A 23,229-nucleotide genomic window follows, 5' to 3' on the forward strand; every position below is an offset into this window, starting at 1 on the left:
CTTCACCTTAAAATGATACACCGTGACCTCTGACATCGTGGGTGAGCCTGCGCTGCCTTCAGGAAATTAAAAGCTGGACTCCTGCAGGAGCTCCAGGACAGCGCGGCCCGTGGAGGCGCTGCCTCGTGGCTGTGCACCAGCGCCGGGCCCGCCGGGCCCTGCCCCATCTCCAGCGGGGACCCGAGCGAAGTGGGAGGCGCCCACACCCTATCATACGGCCCTGACACTGCCACGCCCGGCCAACTCACCTGCCTCCTGGTGCCCCAGCCCCGCTCCCACCTCCACGCTGCTGCTGCTCGGCACTTGCTTGGAGCTGGGTGGAGAACCTGCCAGGTGAGGGGTACGTGAGCTTGCAGGGTGCGTGGTGACAGCTGGATGCAGTGGTCGGCACCCAGGGACAGCATGTCCGTGGGAAGGGCTGTGGCCCAGCGGAGCTGGCTGGGCGGGACAGGCCGTGGGCACGGAGGCTGCAGCCTTGGCACAGCAAGGAAGGGGGGCGTCAGCCTCTGGGGCCTGCCCAGCCACACATCCTGGGGCCTCCCCCGCTTTCTGCTCATGTCCGGACCGCGGAAGGGGTGGCCGAAGGCGGCCTTGGCCCTCGGAGCTCTGCCTGGTGGGTCCCTCCTGCTGCGCACGGCTCCGCGGCACAAACCCGCTCTCCAGGACTCCGCTGACGTCGCCCAGTACCCCAGAGGCTGGGCCGGGCCGGACGTCTGGGCAATGGTCAGCTTCCTGCAGGCGCCGCCTGTTGGAATCCCAGGCAACTGCGTGTGCAGCGTGGGGGTGTGCCGACAGGCGTGCCTGCAGAAGCACTGTGCCGTGTGTGTGGGCGCGAGTGCTCGCGAGAGCAGGCGCAGAGAAGACGGCATGGCTGACGGGGGTCGGAGCTGCGTCGGGCTGCGTCGGAGCTTGCGTGGGGCTAAAATAACCCACAGCCGCCTGGGGCCCAGCAGCGGGGCCAGGCTGCAGGGGGCGGGCCGCCCTTTGGTGTGCGAAGCGGTTGCGAAAGTGTGATATTGTGTGTGCGTGCTTGTGTGAGTGCGCATGGGTTGCGGCGTGAGTGTGTGAGCGTGTGCACATGTATGTGTGAGTGTGTGCGCGGCTGTGCGTGACCGGAGGAGCCCCTCCGCCTTTCCACGTGAGCCGCTGCGTGGTGGGCCGGGCTCCGGCACGCATCTCCGTCCGTGGGCTCAGAGCCGGGAGAGTCGACACTGAAGCACCCAGACCAGCGGGCTCGAGCGTCCTTCCTCGCAGGCCGCTGAGGCGGAGAGTTGCTTACGGCGTCTGAGACGGCCAGCGATTGCAGAGCTGACGCCTCGCGCCGCCTCCTCCCCATTCCGAGCACGCGCATCTCGGCCAGCGTCTTCTGAGCGTTTTTCTTCATGTAACCTGGACTCCGGCCCGCCGACCTAGGGGCAGCTTTGGGGCGCTGCGAGGCGGCTGAGCCGCTGCGGCCAGGCCGGTCACCCCGGGTCAGAGGCCGGCGCGGAGCACAGGCCCCGGCGCCCAGGGACGCTGAAGCTCGTGGCCACACACGTCTCGGCACTTTCCCCTCGGCGCTGTAATTCCAGGGCCCGGAGGCTTCCCGGCAGAGCCCCTGCCCTGGGGGGGGGAGCAGCCTCACACGCTGGCGCTCGGTGGGCGCGTGTGCCCGAGCCAGGGCCTCTGTCCTCCCACCACCCCCGCGTCTCGCGCCTCCCTCCCCAGCGTTTCCGTCCTCGCCCTTTTTCCTTTCCCATTGCAGCTTCAGTCTTTTTGTCTGGGAGTCTCGGGGTGTCTTGTTCCGGAAGCTTCCTCAGCGGCTCGGCCCAGGCATATGCCCCTGGTGAACCCTGGGCCAACCTCCGAGGTCACCACGAAGCCACCAGACTGCCCGCCCTCTGCCCCACGCTCAGCCCACGGGCTGCGGCTCTGCCCAGGCCTCGCCTGGACACACTCGGGGAGAACGTGGCAAACCCAGGACTCAGAGTCGAGCCCCTGTTAGCTTTGGTCTTTGGCTTGAACCCTTAAACATCCTATTCTGCCGCCCCGTCCTGCCTCTGACCCCGCACATGTCTCCTGTCACGGTGGGGAGCTGGCCACGGGCCTGAGGGCACCGCCCAGTCTCGCGCTGGCAGCCGTGTCCGTGGCCAGAGTCTCCACAGAAGGTTCCGGCGAGGAGGCCCCGCGTGGGGGTTGGGGCAGGGCGCCCTGCAGGGGCTGCAGGTGGGCGGGGCTGCGGGGCTGGGCGGCCTTTCTCAAGCGCTGACGTACCCCCTGAGCTCTGGGACGTTGGCATTCTCGGGGTGAAGATCCTGTGCCCTCGAACGCGGTCACTGTGCCGACGCCAAAGGGGGCTGGGGTGCACACCTGCAGAGCTGGTCCCACAGGCGCCCACAGCCGCCCCCGCGACCCATCACACGTTGTGCCTGCTGCCCAGTGTCCCACCATGCCCATTCGCACCGTCCCCACCAGAGCAAGGGCAGACCTGGGGACCTGGCCCAGGTCTCACCCCAGGCCGGCTCCAGCTCAGGCCAGCTTCCGGTCCCCGGCCGCCCCTCACGACGGGGGTGTCTCTCCCCAGCGCTGCCCACAGGCCTCGCCCCTTCCTGCCTGAGCCGTGTGCCGAGCGTCTGAGCCCCGGATGGTCACGGACACCTGCTTGGCCTCTCGGCGGCCCCGCTCCCCTTCCCCGGTCAGCAACGGCCTGAGGAGCTCCCTTCCCTGGTGCAGGTCTTTCCTCCATCTGCGGCTCCCACCCGACTTGCTGGCTCTCGAGGAGCACGTGTCCCCGCGGGTGCCCCAGCAGCTCTGTGGGCCGTGCCTGAAGGCACCACGGTCACCAGCTCGGCCTGCGCAGGCCAAGGGCCCAGGCAGCGTCACCACATCCCTGCGGCCCGCGCAGGGCAGCGGAAGCCCCCTCCGCCCCCCACCCCGCCCCCCGCCTCATGACTGAAAGCGCCTCCCCTGCCCTGGTCTCTGGCGCGTCCTGGGAGGGCCTTGGAGGGCCCGTGAGTCTGGGCCTGCGGCGTGGCCACGGCCTCCCAGTGCCCCACGTGCCGTTGCCATGGAGACGGTGCGGCTGCTGCTTGGAGACGGGCCTCTGGACGGCAGCTTCTCCTCCGTGTGATCCAGGCGGGGGTGTCCCATCACTGCGGTTGCCATGGCAACTCATATGATGTCACGTGGGGGCAATTACTTGAGGGAGTGACTTAGCGGCTGGAGTTTCTGAAATGGAGTGTGTGAGGGTTCGCACGCTCGTGCACGCACATTCTCGCCCATGCACACCCATGCACATGCACACGCCGGAGCTCATGCACACACACAGCCTGACCCCGTGGCCCTCCTGCCTACCTCAGCCGAGACCCCACGTCAGCCAGCCCGAGCCGGGGCCCCCCCCCCCGTCGCCTGTCTGTCCTCACGCCCAGCCCTGGGCCACCCCATGCCGGGCGCCGCCGGGCGGCCTCTCTGGAGCCCTTCCAGGTCACACAGGAAGCCCCGGGCCTGAGGGCCAGAGCTCGAAACCTGACTGCCGGCGCCCAGCCCTGGTGTGAAGTTGAGAACCTGCAAGTTGCGTCCTAGGGCATGGGGGCCCGACCCAGCTGCCCGAATGCCCTCATGGAGGGGGGGCCGGCGCTTCCCTCTGCAGGCGCCCCCGCCCCCGCCCCGCAGCACAAGCCCCGGCACCAGCCTGCGGGTGGCGTGCGCTGCAGCACGGCTCGCGGCTCCTCCCTGTGTGCCCGGTCGGGACTTGCACAAGCAATTAACCGCCCTGGCGAAGCGACACCTGCCGGGAGGCCGGGGGCAGTGGGCGGGGGGGGGGTGCTCTCGTTGCACCCGGAGTCGGCACGGCGCCCCGCAGCGTCCTCCATGCCTGCATTCACAGAAGCCGGCCCCCACGCGGCCGGCGTGAGGCTCAGGCTGCCCATCCGCTGGCCTGCTCCCCGGCAGGGTGTCCAAGACCTCCCCCGGCCCCGGCCCCGTCCCCGGCGCGAGGGCCGTCCCGGGGCGGTTGGGCCTGGGCGCCACGGGCTCTCTGTGGCACCCTCAGATGTGCCTAACAAGGGGCGCGTCAGGAGGGCGTCGCCTGCCACGGCCCGTTGCTGAGGCTCCGCGTCGTGCTTTAACTCCAGGGAGGGGGCGGAGAGCGTTCTCGGGCTTCCGCCAGGGTGTGATTTTTCAAAGGCTGTTTCAGTTGACTTTGAGGCCCCTCCAGCCACGTGTTTGCCGCTCGCGCTCCCGGCGCCTGCTGCTCCCTCGTCCTGACAGACCGTCTTTCAGGACACAGAGCTGTGATTTAGCCCAGCCAGCGCCGGGCAGAGACGATTGTTCCCTCTGGATAGAGCTGGAGCGGCTTCGATACGAAGTCTCTCGTGTTGCGGGAAATCAGAGAGGCGGCGGGAAGTGTTCTGTCTGCGACGCAGAGTCAGCCTTCCGCTGGGAAGCGGCCCTCGCTCTCACCTCCCGGCAAGCGCTGGCCACGCGAGGGACCCGGCCCCAGCCGCGCAGGCCCCACGGCCCTCGCCCTTCAGAGACGCCCGCCCGGGGGCGCAGGAGAAGGCGGCCGGGGGCCAACTCCCCGCCTGTGCTCACACTCTGGTCACCGAGGCCCACACACCCCTGGGTCCTGCAGAAGTTCCCGCTCCTCTAGGTCACCCCATCTTTTCAGAGGACTTGCTGCGTCAAGGACGAGACGGCCTGAGAAGTTTCAGCAGCACTTAGAAGAGGTGCTCCGGCTCCTCCCGGCTCCACCCGGCTGCTCCCGGCTGCTCCTGGCTGCCCCTGGCCGTGGGCTGGCTTCTGGACAATGTGTTTTCGCCGCTCCCAAAGACTCCTTGGACACTGACCAGTCTCCGAGAGCCGAGCCAGGCAGTGGAGGGGAAATTGATGTCCTGTAAAGAAGTAATGATAAAGGCAGCAAGACTCACACCAGCCGGAGCTTTCTGCCGATGGCGTGGGATCTGCTGAAGCCGGTGCCGGAGCTGAGTGGTGCTTGGACGGGGCCACGCTGGACAGGCCGGGAGTGGCTCTCTGGGTGTTCACACCGCGGCCTGTGTGCCGTCGGCCTTGGCTGCTGGTCTTCAGGTGACCGGAGGGGCCACCCTTGGGTCATCTCCTAGGAGGTCGCCCAGGCAGGGAGGACACTCGTGCCACTAGTATGCCCTCATGGGGCCACCGGGCCCTCTGTCCTGCGCCTGCGGCTACCTCCTTCACAGCAGCACCTGGAGGCTGTTCGGGGGTGAGTGTCCAGGACCTCAGGGAAGAGGACGTGTTGCTGTGCTCCCCCAGTCACCCCCAGCTGCCCCAGCACCCGGTCCCCCAGCACCTGCTCTCCGCTGGCCAGGCAGCGCCCCGGTGGGCGGGAGGCGGCAGGCACAGACTGGCCCTGCCAAGGCTCCCGGTGCTGCCCGGTCCACTCAGTCATCGGTTTCAGGAGTTTCCTGAGAAGATGGCAAAGCACAGTTCTTGAAACGTGAATACCCAACATAAGATAAGAAACATAATTGCAGTTTAGACTTCAGATTTATTTGAAAAGGGGATAATGATAGTAATTACCCAGTTTGAGTTTCGTGGAAGGCTAATTGGATCCCCGAGGCATTTGTATGCACCAGGAAGGCCGTAAATACAAAGGACCATCTGGTCCACCGGCTCGCAGCCCTGCGCTGTCTGTAATTATTTCTCCTGGGTTGTTTGGGTGTTGAGTTGAAGAAGCTGTACTTCCCCGGGGCAGGGCAGGGTCCGCCCGCGTTTCTGAAGACTCGGGTCTTGCCCCCTTCCCAGTAAGAGTTGCAGGGCAGAGAGACGCTGCTCTGGGGGGCGAACATCTTCACATGCTCCCCCCCACCCCCTGTGTACCCCAAGCGCCTCTGTAAAGGCCCCGGCTTGTCTGGCCCGTGGTGCCGCGATCTGCAGGACACGCTGGGGCCCGGGGAGCGGCTGCCTGCAGCACGCGGGTCTGCAGGGGTTTGGGGACTTTGGTGAGGTGGGGCTGTGCGGGCACGAGGCAGGCCTGGGGGGCGGCTGGTGTCCCGGGCGCGGCTGCCCCCACGGGGTCGGCTCTGAGAACTGGCCCCTTGGCCGGGGTCTTCTCCATCAGAGGACGTCTGATCTCACAAGATGCAGCTGCTGCATCTGTGGGCCGCCGGCGGCCGTTGCCCCTCCGTCGGGCGCTGGGTGCCGCGTGTCCCGCGATTTAGGTGCCTGAGACCGCGCCCGAGTGCCTGGGGGAAGCGCTGGCCGAGCAGCCCACAGGGCCGCGTCCTGGCCGATCAGGTGTCCCCAGCCCGGGAATCGGGCCAGCCCAGCGCCCCGACTGCACGCTGGAGTCCTGAGCCCAAGCGGAGCCGACTGTTCCCATGGTGAGCGCGTCTGCAGACGAAGCGGCTTGGATTTCAGCAGAGAAGAAGCTCTTTATGGATGGGCGCCCAGTGGCAGGAGGCGAGATGGGTGGTGGACGCGTCGTCTGGACACAAGCCTCCTGCCCGCAGGCTTTCACGCAGGACAGGTGGCCTCAGAAGCCGCCGCTGCCGTGCTGGCCCCTGGGCATGGCGCTCTCCTCAGAAGCCCTAAGGCCTTCCGGTTGCTGTAGCCCACCCTGCCTCCTGGCTCTGAGCCCGGCTGCCCCCCGTTCCTGCTGTCCCACCTGAGGCTGCTCTGAGGCCCCTTTCTTTTTTTAAAGTTGTAGTATTTAAAAAAATATATTTATTTGTTTATGCATACAAGAGCCGGGCTGCAGAGGTGCGGGGGTGAGAGGACTCCCCAGAGAGAGAGCGGGCAGCAGAATGGGCAGATCCACTGAGACCCAGGGTTGAGGGGGCAGCGGGGGTCAGGGGGTCAGCTGCGCCCTCCCTGTGCCGACCCCTGCTGCCGCCCCTCACCCCCGTGCCGGCCTTGCTGTGGGCACAGCCCTGCCCGTGGCTCAGCCGCCCGGCGCTGGCTTCCCACCAGGCTGTAAGTCCCGCAGGCCGGGCTGCCCCTCTTTTGCCCTTTGCTAGACCCTCTTGGATCTGAGCGAGGAGCTGGACGGAAACAGGCTCATGTCCGACCTCCCGGGTGCTGGACAAGGCCTCAGCGGCCGATTAGTCAGGGTGAACTTGCAGGGGGGCCCGCCCACCGTGGCCCGCCCCTGCCCGTGGCGGGGCGCCAGGAGCCCACGGAGGCGGGTTTCTGGCAGAAGAGGCCCAGCCAGGTTCCCGAAGGCTGGAGCACGCTGGAGCTCGAGCCGCGATTCACGGCGCACAGTCCCTGGCAGCGGCGTCCAGGCTGATGAGGCACACGGCGTGGCAGGGGTGGGGCAGCCTGATTGTCGCTTGTCAGTGTGATCCAGTACCCAGACAGGGGCTTGCCAGGGGGGTGACCGTGATGGTATCTGACCTCAAGTTCCTGATTTGGGGACAAGCGGCCTTTGAGAGTCAGGAGGGACCCGTGTGAGGGGCAGCGTCGCGGGGGTGCTGTGGACGCGGCCACGCCGGGTGGACGGGGCCGCACGCAGGGGAAGGCCGGCCCGGCCCGGGCAGCAGGGGCCTGGGGAGCCGGGGCCAGCTGGGCGGATGTTGCCAGCAGCTCCCGGCTCTAGAGGGGGCCCGAAGGTCTGCCGGCTGGAGGGGCTGGTCATCCGGTCCTGTTTGCTTCTCATTAAAAGCCACTCGTTGGTCTGATTAGGCTCCGGGTCGGGCTGCTCTTCGGTCCCCGAATCTGAAGATCGGGCTAATTTTCTAAGTTGACTGCAGTTAGAGTGTCCGTCTACACGCCCATGCGGCGCGCTGCAGAGACGAGGCCCGCCCTCCAACTCGGGCAACTCGGGAGCCGCCGGCCGGGGGCGGCCACAGAGGACGCGGCCGCCGCCCAGGTGCCACATCTGCACTGGTCGCCCAGGCCACCGCGGGGTGCCCCATGAGGCCGCCGCCCAGCAGGGTCCCGCCCTCGCTCTGCGAGCTCCCCACTACCCTGCCAGCACCCCGTGTCTCCTCTCTCTGGACAAGACGGCGCAGCAACCGCCGTGGCCCCGGCAGTGGGCGCAGCTGAGGCTCCCCTGGCCCCCTGCTCGGGGCCGGCGTCCCCCGCCTGGGAGGACTTGGGCCGTCCCCAGAGCCCCGGGCGTGGCCGCGCAGCCCTCCGACCCACCGTCCCCCTGGCCGGCTGCATGTGGACACCTCTGCTGCCCTTTGGGCGACAGCGGGCGGAGTGCCCTCGCCGGCACAGCAGCCCCCGACCTCGGTAAATCGCGTGGTTTGGTTAAACAAAGTGCAAAGGCCAGAGAGAAACAAAGCGGACACCGGCTGCAGGCGGGGCCCGAGGGCTGAGCCCCGAGCAGCCGTCAGGGCACTTGGGAGGTTGGCGGGGCCCTGGCCTGACCTAAGCGCTGAGGGCCACACCCAGCGGCCGGACCCTCCCCCGGCGGCTTCCCGGAGGGCCGGTTCTCCTGACACCTGCTGGCCCGGCTGACACGGCAGGGGAGAGCACCAGCCGGTGCCGGGGAGCCGAGGGGGCACCCGCGAGAGGCACAGGGCGCTGCATGATGGGCGGGTCTCTGCGGACCCCGGGGTTCCCAGGCCCCGCCTCGTGGGAGGAGACGCGTGTCGCCGGGTGAGGGCGTGCGGCGTTGCCCACGGGCTGTCGCTGTGTGGCAGGGAGGGGCTCGTGCTGGTGGCCCCTTCAGTCTCCCCAGCGGAGTGAGCCCCGGAGCCCCTGAACCCCGAGGCTCCCCAAGAGGGCATGGGCGGCTCCACACGGGCTCCGGGCATTTCAGGAAGCTTCTGTCTCGAGTACACACGGCAGGTTCCCCTGCCGCAGCCAGTGCCCCGGACGGAACCGCCGGGCGGGCGAGGCCACAGGGCTGTTTGCCGTGAGAGCAGCCGGGGGTTGACAGAATCACGGGGCCCGGCCAGTGTCTGTCGCGGGCACATTAAACGTCCCCGGAGACCCCTCCGGCCTGTTCGTTTACCTGGTGGTAAGAGGCAGACGCCCCGCCACGGAGGAGGCCACTGCGAGCTCCTGGAGGGCGGGGGGCGGGGAATGGGCTTGCGGGCAGCCTGGATGCAGGACCAGGGAGATGCCGGGGAGGCTCTTCCCTGCCCTGGGAACGCTGGGAACCCTCAGACCCTCGGCCTGGACCCCCGCCTGCCGCCGTGGGGAGCTGCGCCCCTAAAGCCGTGTGTTCTGGTCTCCACACAGGCCTGATCTCCACGACCTCAAGGAAGCTGGACCGGGAGCAGCAGGCGGAGCACTTCCTGGAGGTAAGCGCCACCCGCGCCCCGACCTGCGCCCCGGGTCCTGGGAGGGGCTCCCACTGTTGGTGAGCTCCCACATCTGCTGCCTACAGAGGTGTAGGCTTTGCTTTGGGCAGTTTCGAGAAGCTGTGACTTTTGCGTCCCGTCATGTAAGAAGAATAAATCTTCTGAGTCGAAAACACAGGCGGCTGTGCTCACACGCACTCTCACCACGCTCGGGCCTGGCCCTCTGCTGAGGTGTGGGGTTCAGGGAGGGGGGCCCTCCGGGAAGAGCTCCAGAGCCCTGTCAGCGCGAGCCCCAGGGTCCCCTACAGCAGGGGCGGGTCCATCTCGGAGGCGGGCCGGACGCCTGGGCCGCGGGTGGGAGGGCGGGTGAGCGCGCCCGGAGGGGCCTTCTCTGGGCTCAGCCTGTGGGCGCCGAGTCCTGTGGTTGCGTCAGGCCAGGGGTGCCTGGGCGGGTCCGGGGGACGGTCCCCGCGTGCGGCCGTGCCTGCCCTGGCCACCTCCGTGCTTCCCGCGGCTCCCAGCGGCCGTGGCCGGGCCCAGGCACCCTCACCCCGCAGCTGGCGAGGACGCCCCCCACTGCCGTGTCTGCCATGAGCCCCCAGACCATCCTCTCGGCCTGCGCCACGCTCACCACTCACATCTGTGCTCTCACACACTCAACGCCGGCCACGTTCCCTGTGCGCACGCACGTGCGTACACCCCCTCACACGTGCTGCTGTCCTGCTCCATCAGCGCTGGCCTCGGCTCCGCCAGTTCACAGGCCCTGCGCGCCCCGGGCCCCCCCGACCAGCTCGAGCCCCGGCCCCGGCTCCCAGAGGTGCCGCGCGTTTCCGAGGCGCCTTCCTTGGCCGTGCGGCGTCCCTGCGCCCAGGGAGAGCCAGGAGTGCGAGCCGGCCGCGGGCCAGACCGGGCGTGGGCACGCTTAGGAGGCAGCACAGCTGGCCCCTGGCCGCCGCCTTCCCATCTGGCCAGGGGTGTCAGGAATGACGCAGAGAGGCACAGCCGCCCTCGAGCAGACCCCGCCCTGCCAGGGTGCCGGGCACAGGCCTCCTTGGGTGGGGGGTGCGGGCAGCACAGCCCTGAACCCGCCTCTGCCCCACCCACTGGCGCCATCACAGCAGCCCCAGCCTGCACTGCTCGTGCCTGGGCACAGAGGAGGCGCCCCCACCCCACACTGGGCAGAGGAGGCGCCCCCACCCCACACTGGGCACAGAGGAGGTGGAGGATGTGGAGGACATGGAGGTGCGGGAGGAGGTGCAGGAGCCGGGCCTGCACACCCCACTGTCTGCGGGTCGGCTGGTCCTCGGGGAAGCCCCCGCGTGAGACGTGTCGGCCCCTTTGTCTCCCCGCTGGCGGAGAGTGGATGTGAACAGACGCTCATCGTTCAAGCCGCGAGTCGGCCGCGGCGCGTGTGCTGGAGCAGACGGCAGGGCGGCGTGCGAAGGGCGGGTGGCGGGGGCCGGCAGGTGCGCGCCTCAGAAAGTCCCGTTTTCCCGACACGGGACTAAACCCTCTTACCTGCCAGACCCCGGGGGGGCCGACCCACGGCGACTGGAGCCGCTGGCCGAGCCGGCGGAGAACCCGGGACAGGGGTGGGCGTGTCTCGTGCCACCCGCGTTCCTTCACGGTGTGCCCTCTGAGGACTCGCAAGTGGGGGTGCGCGCGGGCTCCTGCCAGAGACTCCGCGAGGGTCTCCCTGCTGGGTCCTGTGGGTGCTTGGCCAAGCGGGTGCCGTGCTGCCCCAGCCACATCTCCGGCTGGCCGCCCCCAGTGAGCCCGCGCATGGCACCAGGGAGCTCGGGGAGGAGAGTCTGGACTCTGCGCCCCGGAGCGCTGTGTGGGCCCTTCGTGCCCTCCCATGTAGGGGTCGCCCTAGGCGAGGGCTGCGGCCCCAGGAAGCCTCCTCAGTGCCTGGTGGCCTCGGCCCACTGGCCTGGCTGGGGCGGGCAGCCATGCCCGGCTGGGAGCCGGTCCTGTTCACCTCCATGCCAGCGACCCCACGCACCGGGCCCTGCTCCATCCTGCCCAGGTCGCCCCAGGTGTGACCCATTGCAGGGGACGAAGGTGGGCCGTGAGGTGCCCAAGGGTGTCAGGTCTACACTGACCCTGCGTCCACACGCCGCCACACAGTTGGCGCTCACTGGCCGGCTTCTGCCCCGGCCCGCTGAAGGCAGACGCGGAGGGAGTCACTGAGCAGATGTCCCAGCCCTCGAGCAGATGGTGGCCCCCACGCAGCGGGGATGGCGGGTGCCGCACTCCGGGAGGGAAGATTATGCAGCGCGAGGAGCTCCCCGGCACGTTGTCTGGGAGCAGCTGGAAGACCCCGCAGCGCAGCAGCCGTGTGATCCGGGAAGTCAGATCAGACGCCGCAGCGTCTCCCCCCAGCTCAGCTTCCCCGACGATTCCTCCCTCAAGGCAAAGTGGCCTGTAAGCACCTTCCTGCAAAAATGCCGGTGAACCCCACAGTCTAACATTTCAGCACAAACACCACCTGACAGCCATCCCCTGGGTGGACTGTGGAAACACGGATGTGGGTGGACGCGCCAGCACGGGGCTGGGGGCTCCGGGCGCCGGGACCGCGCTCTCCGCGCAGAGGCTCCGGGGATCTCCAGCGCCGTGAGACGTGGCTCCGGGAGCAGACGGGACACGTGCCTTGCAGCCCCCCCGAGGGCCGTGTCCAGACAGCTGGGGGTGCGTGTCTGCAGGGCGGTCGGATCCAGGCCCCCGACTCTCCTCCTGTCCGCCGGTGCCACACGGATTGTTCAGGGGTCCGAGTGAGTTTTGGCCGAGCGAGTCTGAAAACTCAGCCCCTCTGCCTTGAGGTGCAGGCGGAGGAGGAGCCGGATCTCTAGCTGCCGCCTTCACTCCTGAGGGGGTTGGCTTCACCACCCGGGGCCCAGATGTTTCCAGGAACAGAAACGCCAAACTCTAGACGTCGGACAAGCATCCCGACCGCCCAGGAACCGCAGCAGGATGCGCCACAAGCGGTGCCACTCAGCGCGCCCAGTTGTCTCCGCGCAGGCTCCGGACGTCCTCGGGGGTCGGCCCCAGGAGCCAGCCCAGCAGATGGGAGCCAGAGCGGACTCCCCGGGGAAGGCTTCACCGCCCAAGGCCAGACACGGTGTGACACGTGGCCCCAGGGCGTCAGGTGACCCGCAGGAAGCCCCGAAGGGGCTGGGCGGGTGCCTGGGAAGGCCCTGGGGGGCGGACTCGGGACACGCCGGTCAGGAGGGCCCGAGTCTCCGAGGAAGAGGCCCTCGCCTGCGCTGGACGGGAGCGGGAGCTGCTGTTCCCTGCAGGGCGCGTCCTCAGAGGCAGCCGGATGCTCTTGGTCGCCTTCAGGGCTGCCAGACACCGGGCTCAACAGTGATTTCTAAATAAAATCTGGAATAATGTAACATTCAGGGAGAAGCCCCAAGAAGCCCAGACAACCGAGGTATTGATAAGATTTAACAAGTAAATTGCCAGAAGCACCCAATTAAGGCCATAAAGTCGCTCTGGTTGAAAGTAGAGAAACGAGTAGATGTTAAAATTACAGAGAATGGCGTCCAGACAGCCGGGATCTGGCGGGAACCGGCGGCCTCGGCGCCTGGCCCCCGGGGCTGTGGGGCGTGGGGCTGGACAGCGCTGGAGGTCCTGGAATCGGGAAGTCTGGCCCCGTCCTGGTGCTTCAAGCGTTGGCTGAGTTACGAGCAGAACCGCCCTGCCGACGTGCGCGCCGCCTCGTGAGTCCTCAGAACCGCCCCTTCCTCCATCTCATTCTCGCGCGGGCTCGGCAAGGCAGGCAGCGAGACACGATTCAAAGAACACGCCGGAGGTCGGTGGTGGTCGGCGGCGCCGGGGCGCGACACAGCCTGGCCGCCCAGGGGTGTCTCCCCGCCCCACGGCCATGGGTGCTGAGTAGTGGGGAGTCGTGGTCCCTCGGCCCCTGGCGTGGGCCAGACCTGGCAGGACCTGGAGCCTGAGCCTGCGCCTCCCCCTGGGCCCCGGCCCCCACGGGGCCTGGCCTGGCCTCACCTCGCGGACTGCGGACTCTGGACACGGCCCATGCACGTTGCTGCCTGGGGACCCCGAGGGCTGGCCGTGGGGTGGGAACCGGGTCCACTTCCTTGGTTAGATCTGCCCCTTGGAGCCCGTTTTGGCCGCTCGGTGGCCCCCGTGCCCGCCCCTCGCCGCAGAGCTGGGCTGGCGCCGCAGACCTTCGCCTGGGAGGAGGCGGCTCGGGAGGAAGGAAGCGCCTTAACCAGGAATCCTTTCCTCCGACGGCTATTTTTTTCCCTTACGCCTTTCCAAAAAGGTGCCCTCTGCTGAGAGGGCGTTTTGGGTTTTTTTAAGATTTACTTTATTTTTTCTTATGCATACAAGAGCTGGGGTACAGGCCAGACTTGCGGGGAGGGTGGGGGTGAGAGGACTCCCCAGAGACAGAGTGGGGAGCAGAACAGGCAGATCCACTGAAACCCACTGCTGAGGGGAGCAGCGGGGAGACAGGAGAGGTCTGCCGCGCCCTGGGGGTAGCTCCCTGGCCGGCCGGGGATCAAACTTGTGCTGCAGAGGCTGCGGACAGCCTCATAGGTTGCGTCTCAACCCCTTGCACCACCAGGGAGGCCCTCAGAGAGCGTTTGATTGCAGCTTTCAGAAAACAGACAGGGACGCCTCTGTGTGCTGTCACCACCCGCCATGCATGGAGAGCATGTGCCAGGCCGTGGGGAAGTGGGTGCTGCCTCCGCTCCGGACACAGGCCCGTGAGCTCCGGCCTGGCTTCCCCAGGTGCTGGGTCAGGGGTCAGGGCTGCTCTGAGGAGCCGGTGAGGCCTCGCGAGCAGCCTGCTCCGTCCCGACACAGCGGCCAAGGAGTGGCCCAGAAAGTGCCGCTCAGCCCTGCAGTGGCGCCGGGCTGACCCCCCCACCCTGGCCCAGCCCAGTGCCTGCCCACGGCCGGCCAGGGTGCGCCAGCCTCTGCCCCCATGCAGGTGTGCGCCAAGCGATTGCTGAGAAGCACATCCCCGATCACGGGGTCGGGAGCCTCGGGCCGTCCAGCAGAACTGGACCAGAGGCACGGCGACGTTCTAGTCATTCCGTGCGCGGAGCGGTCATTCTCTGCAGCTACCGCATCTCTGAATCTGCTTAGCGTCACGGCCGGTGGTGACCTGCCCCCCTCACCAGCGTGCAGCGGCGGCGTCCCACCCGCCATCCGTGTCCTCAGAGCCAGCGACATGCCCAGCACCGTGACCACCGACGTCCTGCCCCTGTGCCGACATCCACACGGTCCCCCGTGGCTGGCCTGGCGCTGGGTGAGCGTGGTCAGCTGCAACTGCTGGACACGACGCTGAATTACCTTGCTGCTGGCTTTCCGTCTGGACATCCATGTCCTCGGCCGTGTTCTCCGCACACAGCTTTCCTTCACCGCCCGCGCCCAGAGGGGAGGGCACACCCAGGACCCGCCTCCCGCCAGGAGCCCCCAGCGTGAGGCAGGCTGGCAGGTGACCCACAGGCACGGGCAGGGGACGGTGCGGCCGGGACAGGCGTGCGGCTGGCCTCCTGGGGGCCGCACGGAAGAGCCGCAGGTCTAGGGCGGGGGCGGAGCGCGTCCTGCCCTCCATCACACAGGTCACGGCTGCACGGGGCCTTCTGCACGTGGGCGGCTCTGCTGAGCTGATCTTTATCCAAAACTGACGTCCGCTCCCCTTCGCCCAGGGAGAGTAATGAAGACATTTAGAAACCAAGATGAAGTGCTTCTCTGGGTCGCCGCATCCTGAGGCGGGTCTCCCCGGGGCCCCCACTGGGGCTCGGCAGAGAACAAGGGCCCTGGCGTGCGCGACGGGCGCCGGCCCCCACGGCTGTTAATGGCAGACGAATGGTGTTTCTTCCCGCCAACAGGGCGCCTGCCTCGTTCATCCTGATTTATTGGCCGTCTGGGAGCCTCGCTACGACTTGAAGTTAAAATAACCGGCTGGAAGTAGAAAAACAAAGCCCGAAAAATAATTGCTCCCCTGACGCAGACCCTGAATCCCGCCCGGGCAGGCCGTCCAGAGGCGATGCCGGCTGAGGGCAGGCTCGTGGCGGGGGGGTGGGGGCTACAGGTGGACGGCTGCAGGGTGTTCCCGTCGGGGCACGGTTGAGTGACCACGGAGCCGTCCCCCAGGAGGTGGTGTCGGGCACAGCCCTCGGCCGGCCTTGTCCGTCTGGAGAGGAGGAGCCGGGGCCGGGCGGCTGGCGCTCGGCAGGGCCTCAGGGCGGGCGGTGAGCCCCGTGCAGCTCGCGAGAAGTGCTGCGGCGCCAGGGCCTCCACGCCTCGGCAGCGTCCCTCCCCGTCCAGCCGGCTCCTCTCCCAACGTCTGGTCCCGCGCCAAGGGCAGCCTGAGGACTCGGGGGTCCAGTACCTGGGGTCAGCGCACACGAGTGTCTGGAGGGGCAGTGACAGGCTGGGCAGCTCCACAGCCCCTGCCGGGCATAGCCGGTCCCAGGGAGGACCCTGCCTTTCCTCGTGCAGGGCCAGCGGGGGCAGTGGGGCGAGGGGGGCAAGCGTCCTCACGAAGCAGCATCGCCCACAGTGTCCCGCAGCTGGGGCACTCCCGCTTCGGGGACCTGTCTTGGCAGGAGGACGCGACATCAGTGTCCTTTCTTGCAGAGGAGGAGACAGAGGACCTGGAGTTTGCTCCCGTCCCACCCTGGGAAAAGTTTTGGGTAAAGCAGCTTTAAGTTGATTGACCAACATCTGTTGGCATCTGGGGCTGTGCCAGGTGGGGGCAGTGGGGAGCACCGCCTGCCGCAGGAGCACCCCTGCAGGTCTGGGTGGATGCTGGGGCTGGGCGTGGGGAGCCGGGTGCAGCAGAGCACAGCACCTTCTCTGCAGAGCCCCCTGGAGTGGGGAACCTGGCCAGGGGCTCAGCCTGGAGCCACCACTGCCCGCCCGGTTCGCCCGTGGGGTCTTTGCAGAGAGCCAGGGCTGGGCCGCGGGGTGAGCACCTGTAAGCTGTGTGTACACGTGGGAAGGGCTGTGGGGGGCAGCAAGAAATGAGGTGCTGAGTGACTCGGATCGCCCCGGGGGACGCATGGCCCAGGGCGCAGCTCTCCAGGCTCAGGGCGCCCGAGTTCGCTGCAGGCCGCGGCCACCGTTCAGGCAGCCCCCGCGTGCCTCGTCTGTGTAGGGGACAGGCCGGTTGGGAAGTCGCCGTGGAAGAGAACACGATTGATTTTCCAAAGGAAGCAAGAAGGTCTGCGAGGACCCGCCTTAGGCTCCTCCTGGGCGGCCGGAACGGGAAACTGCACCAGATGGAGGCTCGGTTTTGCGAAAACCGTGTCATTTGTTTTCTCGCACTTTGTCCCCCCGCCCAACCCTCCCCCCCCCGCCCCTCCCAGCAGGCGGCGCCGACCATGGGCGCCAAGGCCGGGCCCAGCCACGCGGCTGTTCGCCCTGGTGAGGCCGAGTCCCCTTCACGTGCTCCCGCTTCGGGGGCCTGTCTCGGGGTGACAACGGTCTCAGTCCAGGAGATGGTTTAGGATTAAACGTAGGCACCTGGGTTTTCCGGGGGACACTGGGGACGGCGGGAGTGGGGCCACCCGCCACCCGCCAAGAGGCGCTGCGGAGGGCAGGGAGGCCCTGTGAGTGCACAAGCCGCCGGGCGGCCCGCCCCCGCCATTCCCTCCTGGCCTCAGGAGAGCGTCAGCCGCCCTCCCACGCCCAGGGAGGAGAAGCGTGTCCTGCGGCTGTGGGGCCGCCCTGGAGCTGTCGCGGCCGGGCGCAGGGCGCGTGGGAGGCGGAGCTGCCCTCCTCCCTGCCTCCCGGGCTGGCCTGGCTCCGGCCTCTCTGGGGCTGCGGCGGCGGGAGGCGGGAGCCGGGCGGCCTCCCCACGCTTGGCGCCCTCTGCCCCAGGTGACCGTGACGGACGGCGGGCCCTCCCCCAAGCAGTCCACCGCCTGGGTGCTGGTGCGGGTCCTGGACGAGAACGACAACAGGCCGCAGTTCCCGCAGAAGGTGTACCAGGTGCGGCTGCCCGAGCGGGAGCGCCGGAGGCGGGCCGAGCCCATCTACAGGGCCTTCGCCTTCGACCGGGACGAGGGCGCCAACGCCGAGATCTCCTACAGCATCGTGGACGGCAACGGGGACGGCAGGTTCTTCATCGACCCCAAGACCGGCCTGGTCTCCTCCAGGAGGCAGTTCACGGCCGGCAGCTACGACATCCTCACGGTGAGCGCCGGGCCCCCTCCGGCCCCCTCCCGCACTGCCCGCCGCCCCCCTCCGGGAGCAGTGGCGCTGAGCCCAGAGCGGACCGTGTGTGCCCCAGGAGCCAGGTCCTTTGCCCACCGCGGGGCGAGAGCCCGAGCAGAGACGCGGGACAGAGACTGGCTCCACCTCCAAGGAGCCCCGTCCCCCAGACTGGGCCCTGTGCCGGGGAGGGGGCCCCCCTCCGTGGAGGTGGACGTAGCCGGCCCCCACCGCGGCAGACCGAGCGCCCCGGCCCCGCTGTCCCCGCCCCATCCTGGCCGCCGCCTGGCGTCTGCTTCCGTGACCTGCGGGCAGAGCGCGGTGCCGAGAGCCGGCCCCGGCCCTGTGTCCCTGCACGGACGCTGCGGGGGCCCTGGGCGGCCTGGCCCCTGAGGCTCCGGCTTCTCTCTGGGCAGATCAAGGCGGTGGACAACGGGCGCCCCCAGAAGTCGTCCACCGCGCGCCTGCACATTGAGTGGATCAAGAGGCCGCCCCCCTCGCCCCTGCCCCTGGCCTTCGAGGAGCCCTTCTACAACTTCACGGTGATGGAGAGCGACAGGGTGGCCGACATCGTGGGCGTGGTGTCCGCGCAGCCGGCCGGCGCCCCGCTGTGGTTCGACATCGTGGGTAAGCCCGCCTGGCCGGTGGGGCCCGGGCAGCGCAGCCAGGGCAGGGGACCCTCCCCGCCAAGGAGTCAGCAGAGGGCCCGGCTGCCCCCGGGGCCGCGCCGGGCAGAGCCGCATGGGTGGACGCTCCCCGCTGCTGCCGCCGCCGCGGCCGGTGTCCGTGTGCCGTGACCTGTGTCGCCCTCGCCAGCCTCGTGTCTGAGTGTGTCCACGGAACGAGACTCTCTGTCCTTCACTTCTCTCTTTTCTTCACCTGTTTTCTGCATTCTGTTCTTTTTTTCCTGCTCCCGACTGCTTCAAGGCGGCAAGCATGCCCGAGAGATGTTCTCTGTCCTGCAGACAGCTTGTGGGCAGAACTGCTCCACAGAAGGTACCGCGCCAGCTCCGCGCCGCCCGCCTGCCCACCGGCCTGCCTGGGGCGGGCCTTCCCGGCGCCCCCACGGCCCCCCTGCCTGCGGCCGCGGCCACCCCACCTTGGGGGCCGCCTTCCCGCCCAGGCAGCCTTCGGCGCGGTGGCGGGTTTGGGGGGGCTCAACTCTGCTCTGCGGTGTGTGGGCTTTGCCCCTCGTGTCCCTTCTGTGAGGGGCTGCGCTTGGCTGGGCCTCCCCGGCCAAGACAGGTCAGAGCCGCCCTCGGCCTCTGTTGGGCAGCAGCAGCACCTCCCCAGGCCAGACGGCCCGGCAGGTCCCCGGCCGCATCCGCACCAAGAAGGGCAGGAAACGGAGCCTCTGTGTGGGGGGAGTCAGCGGGGGGCTTCTCAGGCGGCCGAACCGGAGAGCAGCCGACCCGCCGGCCCGTGAGCTCCTTGAATGACAGCAAGTGGGCGCCGGCGGCCAGCGAGGGCCCGGCAGGGAGGGCCGAATGCTGAGGGCAGAAGCCCGTCTGTCCGGGGCACCGGGGAGTGGGTGCCGCGGCCCAGCGGCCAGAGGTGACCCAGGCTCCAGCACGGGCAGGGAGGCCGCAGAGAAGCCTAGGCAGGACAGGCAGGACCACCCCGCAATGGCTGGGTCGGGGTGACAGCAGGTCCCCCATCTGTCTCAGTGAGGCCAGGAAAGCGCCCGGCCCCTGAGCTTCCACAGAGGGTCCCGGGGACCCCGCAGGAAAGCACCTGTCTCACCCCTTCCTCTCGGTGGCTGGCAGCGTCCCCCACCCCCGCAGTCCACGCCCACAGCCTCCTCACGGAGCGCGTGGAGGGGCCTCTCCTGCCCCGCGAGCCCGGGTGGAGCCAGAGCCGTCTCCCGCCGCGGCCCCTCCCAGCACCCCGACGGCCCACCCTGGCCCTGGCCCGGGCCCTTGGCGCCTGCAGCCGTGACTTCTTTTAACCCGAGAGAGCACGGACAAGTCCCAACAGATGCAAGGCCCTGAGCCCTGGGGCCGCAGGGGCCCCACCTCACCCCGTCACTGTCTCCTGCCGACCGGCTGGCCTGGCGTGGCCCAGGGCGTGTCCTTCTGCACACCCTGGCACTGCCCACCCACGAGCAAGCCCTCGCCTGACCCCAGTCGCTTGCTGAGCCCCAGCCACGCCCCGGGCGTCCCCTCTACTCCCACTCCTCAGGTCAAGGCTTTTGTCCCCTTCCGCCTCCCCGGTGCTGCCGCTGGGAGCAGGCCTGGCCAGGCGAGCACCCTGGCACCCGAGGGCTGAGCAGCGGGCCACCCCCAGGCAGGGCTCCCCTGGACGCAGGCCCCGTGGCCGCTGCAACGCAAGCACAGCCGGGCCCCGTGGTTTCAGTCCCCGGCCAGGCGCCCAGACCCCACGCGATCTGACCTGTCGCTGCCTCCAGCCGACGTGGCCTCCCGAAGCACTTGATTCCCCTGGGGCGGGAGCCCGTCCCCAGTGTCACGGCTGCCAGTCGTGCGCCCCCCCAACCAGGCGTCCTCCCTGTGGGAACCGGCCAGGAAGGGTGCCCGCGCCCTGCCCCCTCGGTGTGCGGCAACCGCCACCTCCGTGAGTCGAGTCCCTCCCCGCACACCCCACTTCTTCCTCGGGAGCCCCTGGCCTGTCCGACCCGTGGCTGTGGAGCCGCAGGGCCAGGGTCTCAGGCGTGACCCCGTTTGCTGGTGCTCGCCTGTCCCGGGACGGTGCCCGCCCACTGGGGCCGCTGGCCAAGACGGCTCAGGTCAGTCCGGGCTGGTCTCTGCGGCAGCCCCGGCTGCGTCCCCACGCGTGGTTCCACCACAGCCACCAGACGCCCCAGGAGCGGCTCCCAGGAGCCTGGGGCGCAGCTGCCATGCCTGAGGGTTGGTTGCTTGAGGAGGAGCCCTGCGTAGGGTTCTAGAGGGGGCGCTTCCCGGAGGGCTCCCCATCTGGCACCGGGCCCCCCAGCTCCCTCAGCCAGCTCTCTTGCTTCATCCAAGACAGGGCCCTCTCCGGGCTCAGCCCACCCCTTGCATGGAGGCCCCTGCCCTGCACCCCCCGCAGAGCCCCACCCCCACGCCCCGGCGTGCCCCGGCTCAGGGCGAGGGGCTTACGGAGCCCCCACGCCAGCCTGCTTGGAGCTTGCGCCCCGTCCTGTTTTCGAGTTTATGGGGACAGTCCGGCTCCCTGCAGCAGGACGTGCCCAGGGCCTCCCTGCTGCCTGCTGACGCCCGCCCGTCCCCACAGCCAGAGATGTGGCCTGTGACTGTGCACCCGCTCGCCTGCCGGCCCTGGCTGCTCCACGCTGGCCCCCGCGCTGCTGCTCTGCATGTCCGCTGCTGGCTCTGAGTGGCCACTCCTGTCCTGTGGGCGCTGCCCGGACGGCTCCACGGGTTCTTGCCCCGGGTCTCGCTCAGAGGCCCCGGAATGTGCACCCTGTGGGGGGGGGGTGCCCATAGGCCGTGGCGAGGCTGAGGGGGACGCGGGCTGCCGGCTTGATGGTGAACTTCTGGTCCAGGTTCTGTGTCCCTCATCAGAAATGCACCCGGGACTCCCAGAGACTGGGGCGCCCCCATGTGAGACGCCGCTCGGCCGGGCGAGTGGCACCCCCAACGATGTGGGGGATTTGGGCCGTGGGCGCGAACTACACAAATGAAGCCAACCAGCAAGACTCTGGGAAATGGCATCTGGCAGGAAGGGGCGCCGCGTCCCGCACACCCCGACGAGGCAGCCAGGCTTTCTGACGTGCGTAATTTCTATTTTGCTTTGACTTTCAAGTTTTCACTTCCTGCGCTAGCCGAGGAGAGACGCCCTCTCCCCCCAGATCATCGCCTGCACTTGCTGCGGGTTTGGACAAGGTGACGGCCCTCCCACGCCCGTCGGGCCCTTCCAGACGTGCCTCCTGAGGGCACAAGCTGCTGCCGCGAGCGCTAGGACCGGAGTCCGCCTCGGGCTGCGGAGACGCCCGGGTCCCTGGGCGGGCTGGGCGGGCGCCGGCTGGGGTCCTCCCGCCTGTTCCCTAAAGGGTTGTACGCGTTCATGTGCTGCGCCCTCGGCTCATCAGAGCTATTAGCCGGAAGGAGCATCTCTTTTTAGATGGAATTTTCAAAGAACAGCTCGTCCCAGCCGCTCTGGAGCCGCCGCATCTCCGACTGGAGCTAAATGTCAAGGGCAGTTCTGTTCTCAGCAAGCAGCTACGCCTGGCGTGGCGGCCGCCGCCGGGACACCCCGCGAGCCGTGTGCGGCCAGGGCTTCTCTTTAAGGACATTTATTGGGACTTTTGAGTGTATCCCTGGGCCCCAGACTCTAGTCCTGCGGGCCAAGGGATCCTTTCCTGGACTCCCTGCTCGCGTGGACGGCGCAGAGCTTTGCTCTTCCCGCAGCACAGTGAGATGAAGAGGCCGTTGACTGTGAGCGAAGCCAAATGCAGCATTCAGCGAACGCGTCACCGTGTGCTGGTGTCAGATCAAGCCCCTGTCCGGGAACAAAATTAATCGACATTGTGAGATTTCAGACTAACGTAAATGCAGCTGCGAACGTGGGCTGGTGTTTAATGAAACCCGCTCCAGCACTGCTGCTGTGTTCTCCTCCCTTTGCGAGCACCTCTCGTTCTGGAAGGGCCACAGGCCTCACTGATTCCCGGCGGCAGCACCGTGGCCGCAGGAGGCCCGTGTGGCCTGAACCCCACGGCCGGGGGCGCGTGTGTGAGCGGGGAGCAGGGCTTCCTGGCGTCTGGATGCAGGACCCGACGTCGCCTCTGCTTCCGCTCCTCTCCCAGCTTTTCTGTAAACCCATCAACGTCCTGCTGTTGGGGAGCAGAACAGTCACCACACCATCACCACGCAAAAAAATCTACACGCGTCCTTGCAGATAAAGTTTTTCACGTGGAATCCCATGTTTCTTGCTGCTCTGAAGCGGTCGTGCTTCTGGCCTCTCGCTGAGGGAGTCTGAATGCCCCGGCCAGATGTTCACCACCAACCCGGCTGAGCGGAGGCGCCTTCTCCGCCTCGCCCGCGGGGGCCGGCCGTCTGCTCGGCAGCCGCTCGTCCCCCTGGGAGCAGCAAAGGCCTCATGTCCCCGTGGGCTGGCAGGGCTGCCCCAGAGCCCCGGGGCTCACAGTTCAGCTCCACGTCTGTGGCGGTAGTGGGCGTGGGGAGCTGTGTTCTGAAATAGGCACCAAGCCAGGCGTGCGTGTTTGAGTGCATGTGTGTGAGCGTGTGCATGTGCGTGCGCACACGTGCGCATGCGTGTGAGAGCCGCCTTTGCAGGGAGACGCCGCGTCCCAGACCCACTTCTTAGACGCGCTAATCCCTGTTGTTTCGTGACACCGCCAGGGGGCAACTCTGACAGCGCTTTTGACGTGGAGAAGGGCGCCGGCACCATCGTCATCGCCAAGCCCCTGGACGCGGAGCTGCGGTCTGTCTACAACATGACCGTGGAGGTCACAGACGGGACCAGCGTGGCCGTCACCCAGGTACCTGCAGCCCTGGGCGCGGGGCGGTGCCGTGAGCCGAGGGGCTGGGCCGCAGAAGCGCTGTCCGAGACAGCACTGGCGGGAACACCCTGGAGACAGGTTCCTCCGGTGGTGGCGGAAGCTCTGCCGCCTGTGCGGCGGGGCTGTTCGTGCCGGGAGCGCAGACGCCTGCTCCGGCACTTACCGAGCTCTGTCTCCGTGACAGTGGCGTCACCCCCGAGTCTGCGGGGGCGGCCTGTGTGTGGTCAGAGCTAACGCCTGGCGATCTACACGGCCTCACCGTGGTCACGGGAAGTCAGAGCTGGAGGCCCATTGACGAGCTAAGTCAAGCCGGGACTGTCCCCAGGCCACACG

The 23,229-nt window shown here is 68.2% G+C and overlaps 1 protein-coding gene across 1 annotated transcript in view; it reads left to right on the forward strand.

Moving 5' to 3' along the window:
* The window catches only part of FAT3 (FAT atypical cadherin 3), a gene marked incomplete at both ends in the record, with an annotated part of 83,473 nt that overhangs the window by 26,352 nt on the left and 33,892 nt on the right, over window positions 1-23,229 (forward strand). Inside the window, 5 exons of the mRNA XM_084248506.1 lie at window positions 9,154-9,215; window positions 17,088-17,402; window positions 17,837-18,047; window positions 18,348-18,416; window positions 22,736-22,875. Coding sequence (XP_084104632.1) covers window positions 9,154-9,215; window positions 17,088-17,402; window positions 17,837-18,047; window positions 18,348-18,416; window positions 22,736-22,875 — 797 coding nt within the window. The remainder of the gene's footprint in view (window positions 1-9,153; window positions 9,216-17,087; window positions 17,403-17,836; window positions 18,048-18,347; window positions 18,417-22,735; window positions 22,876-23,229) is intronic.

The sequence above is a fragment of the Talpa europaea genome (genome assembly GCF_964194135.1).
Source record: "Talpa europaea genome assembly, chromosome: 12".
In the NCBI taxonomy this organism is placed as follows: domain Eukaryota; kingdom Metazoa; phylum Chordata; class Mammalia; order Eulipotyphla; family Talpidae; genus Talpa; species Talpa europaea.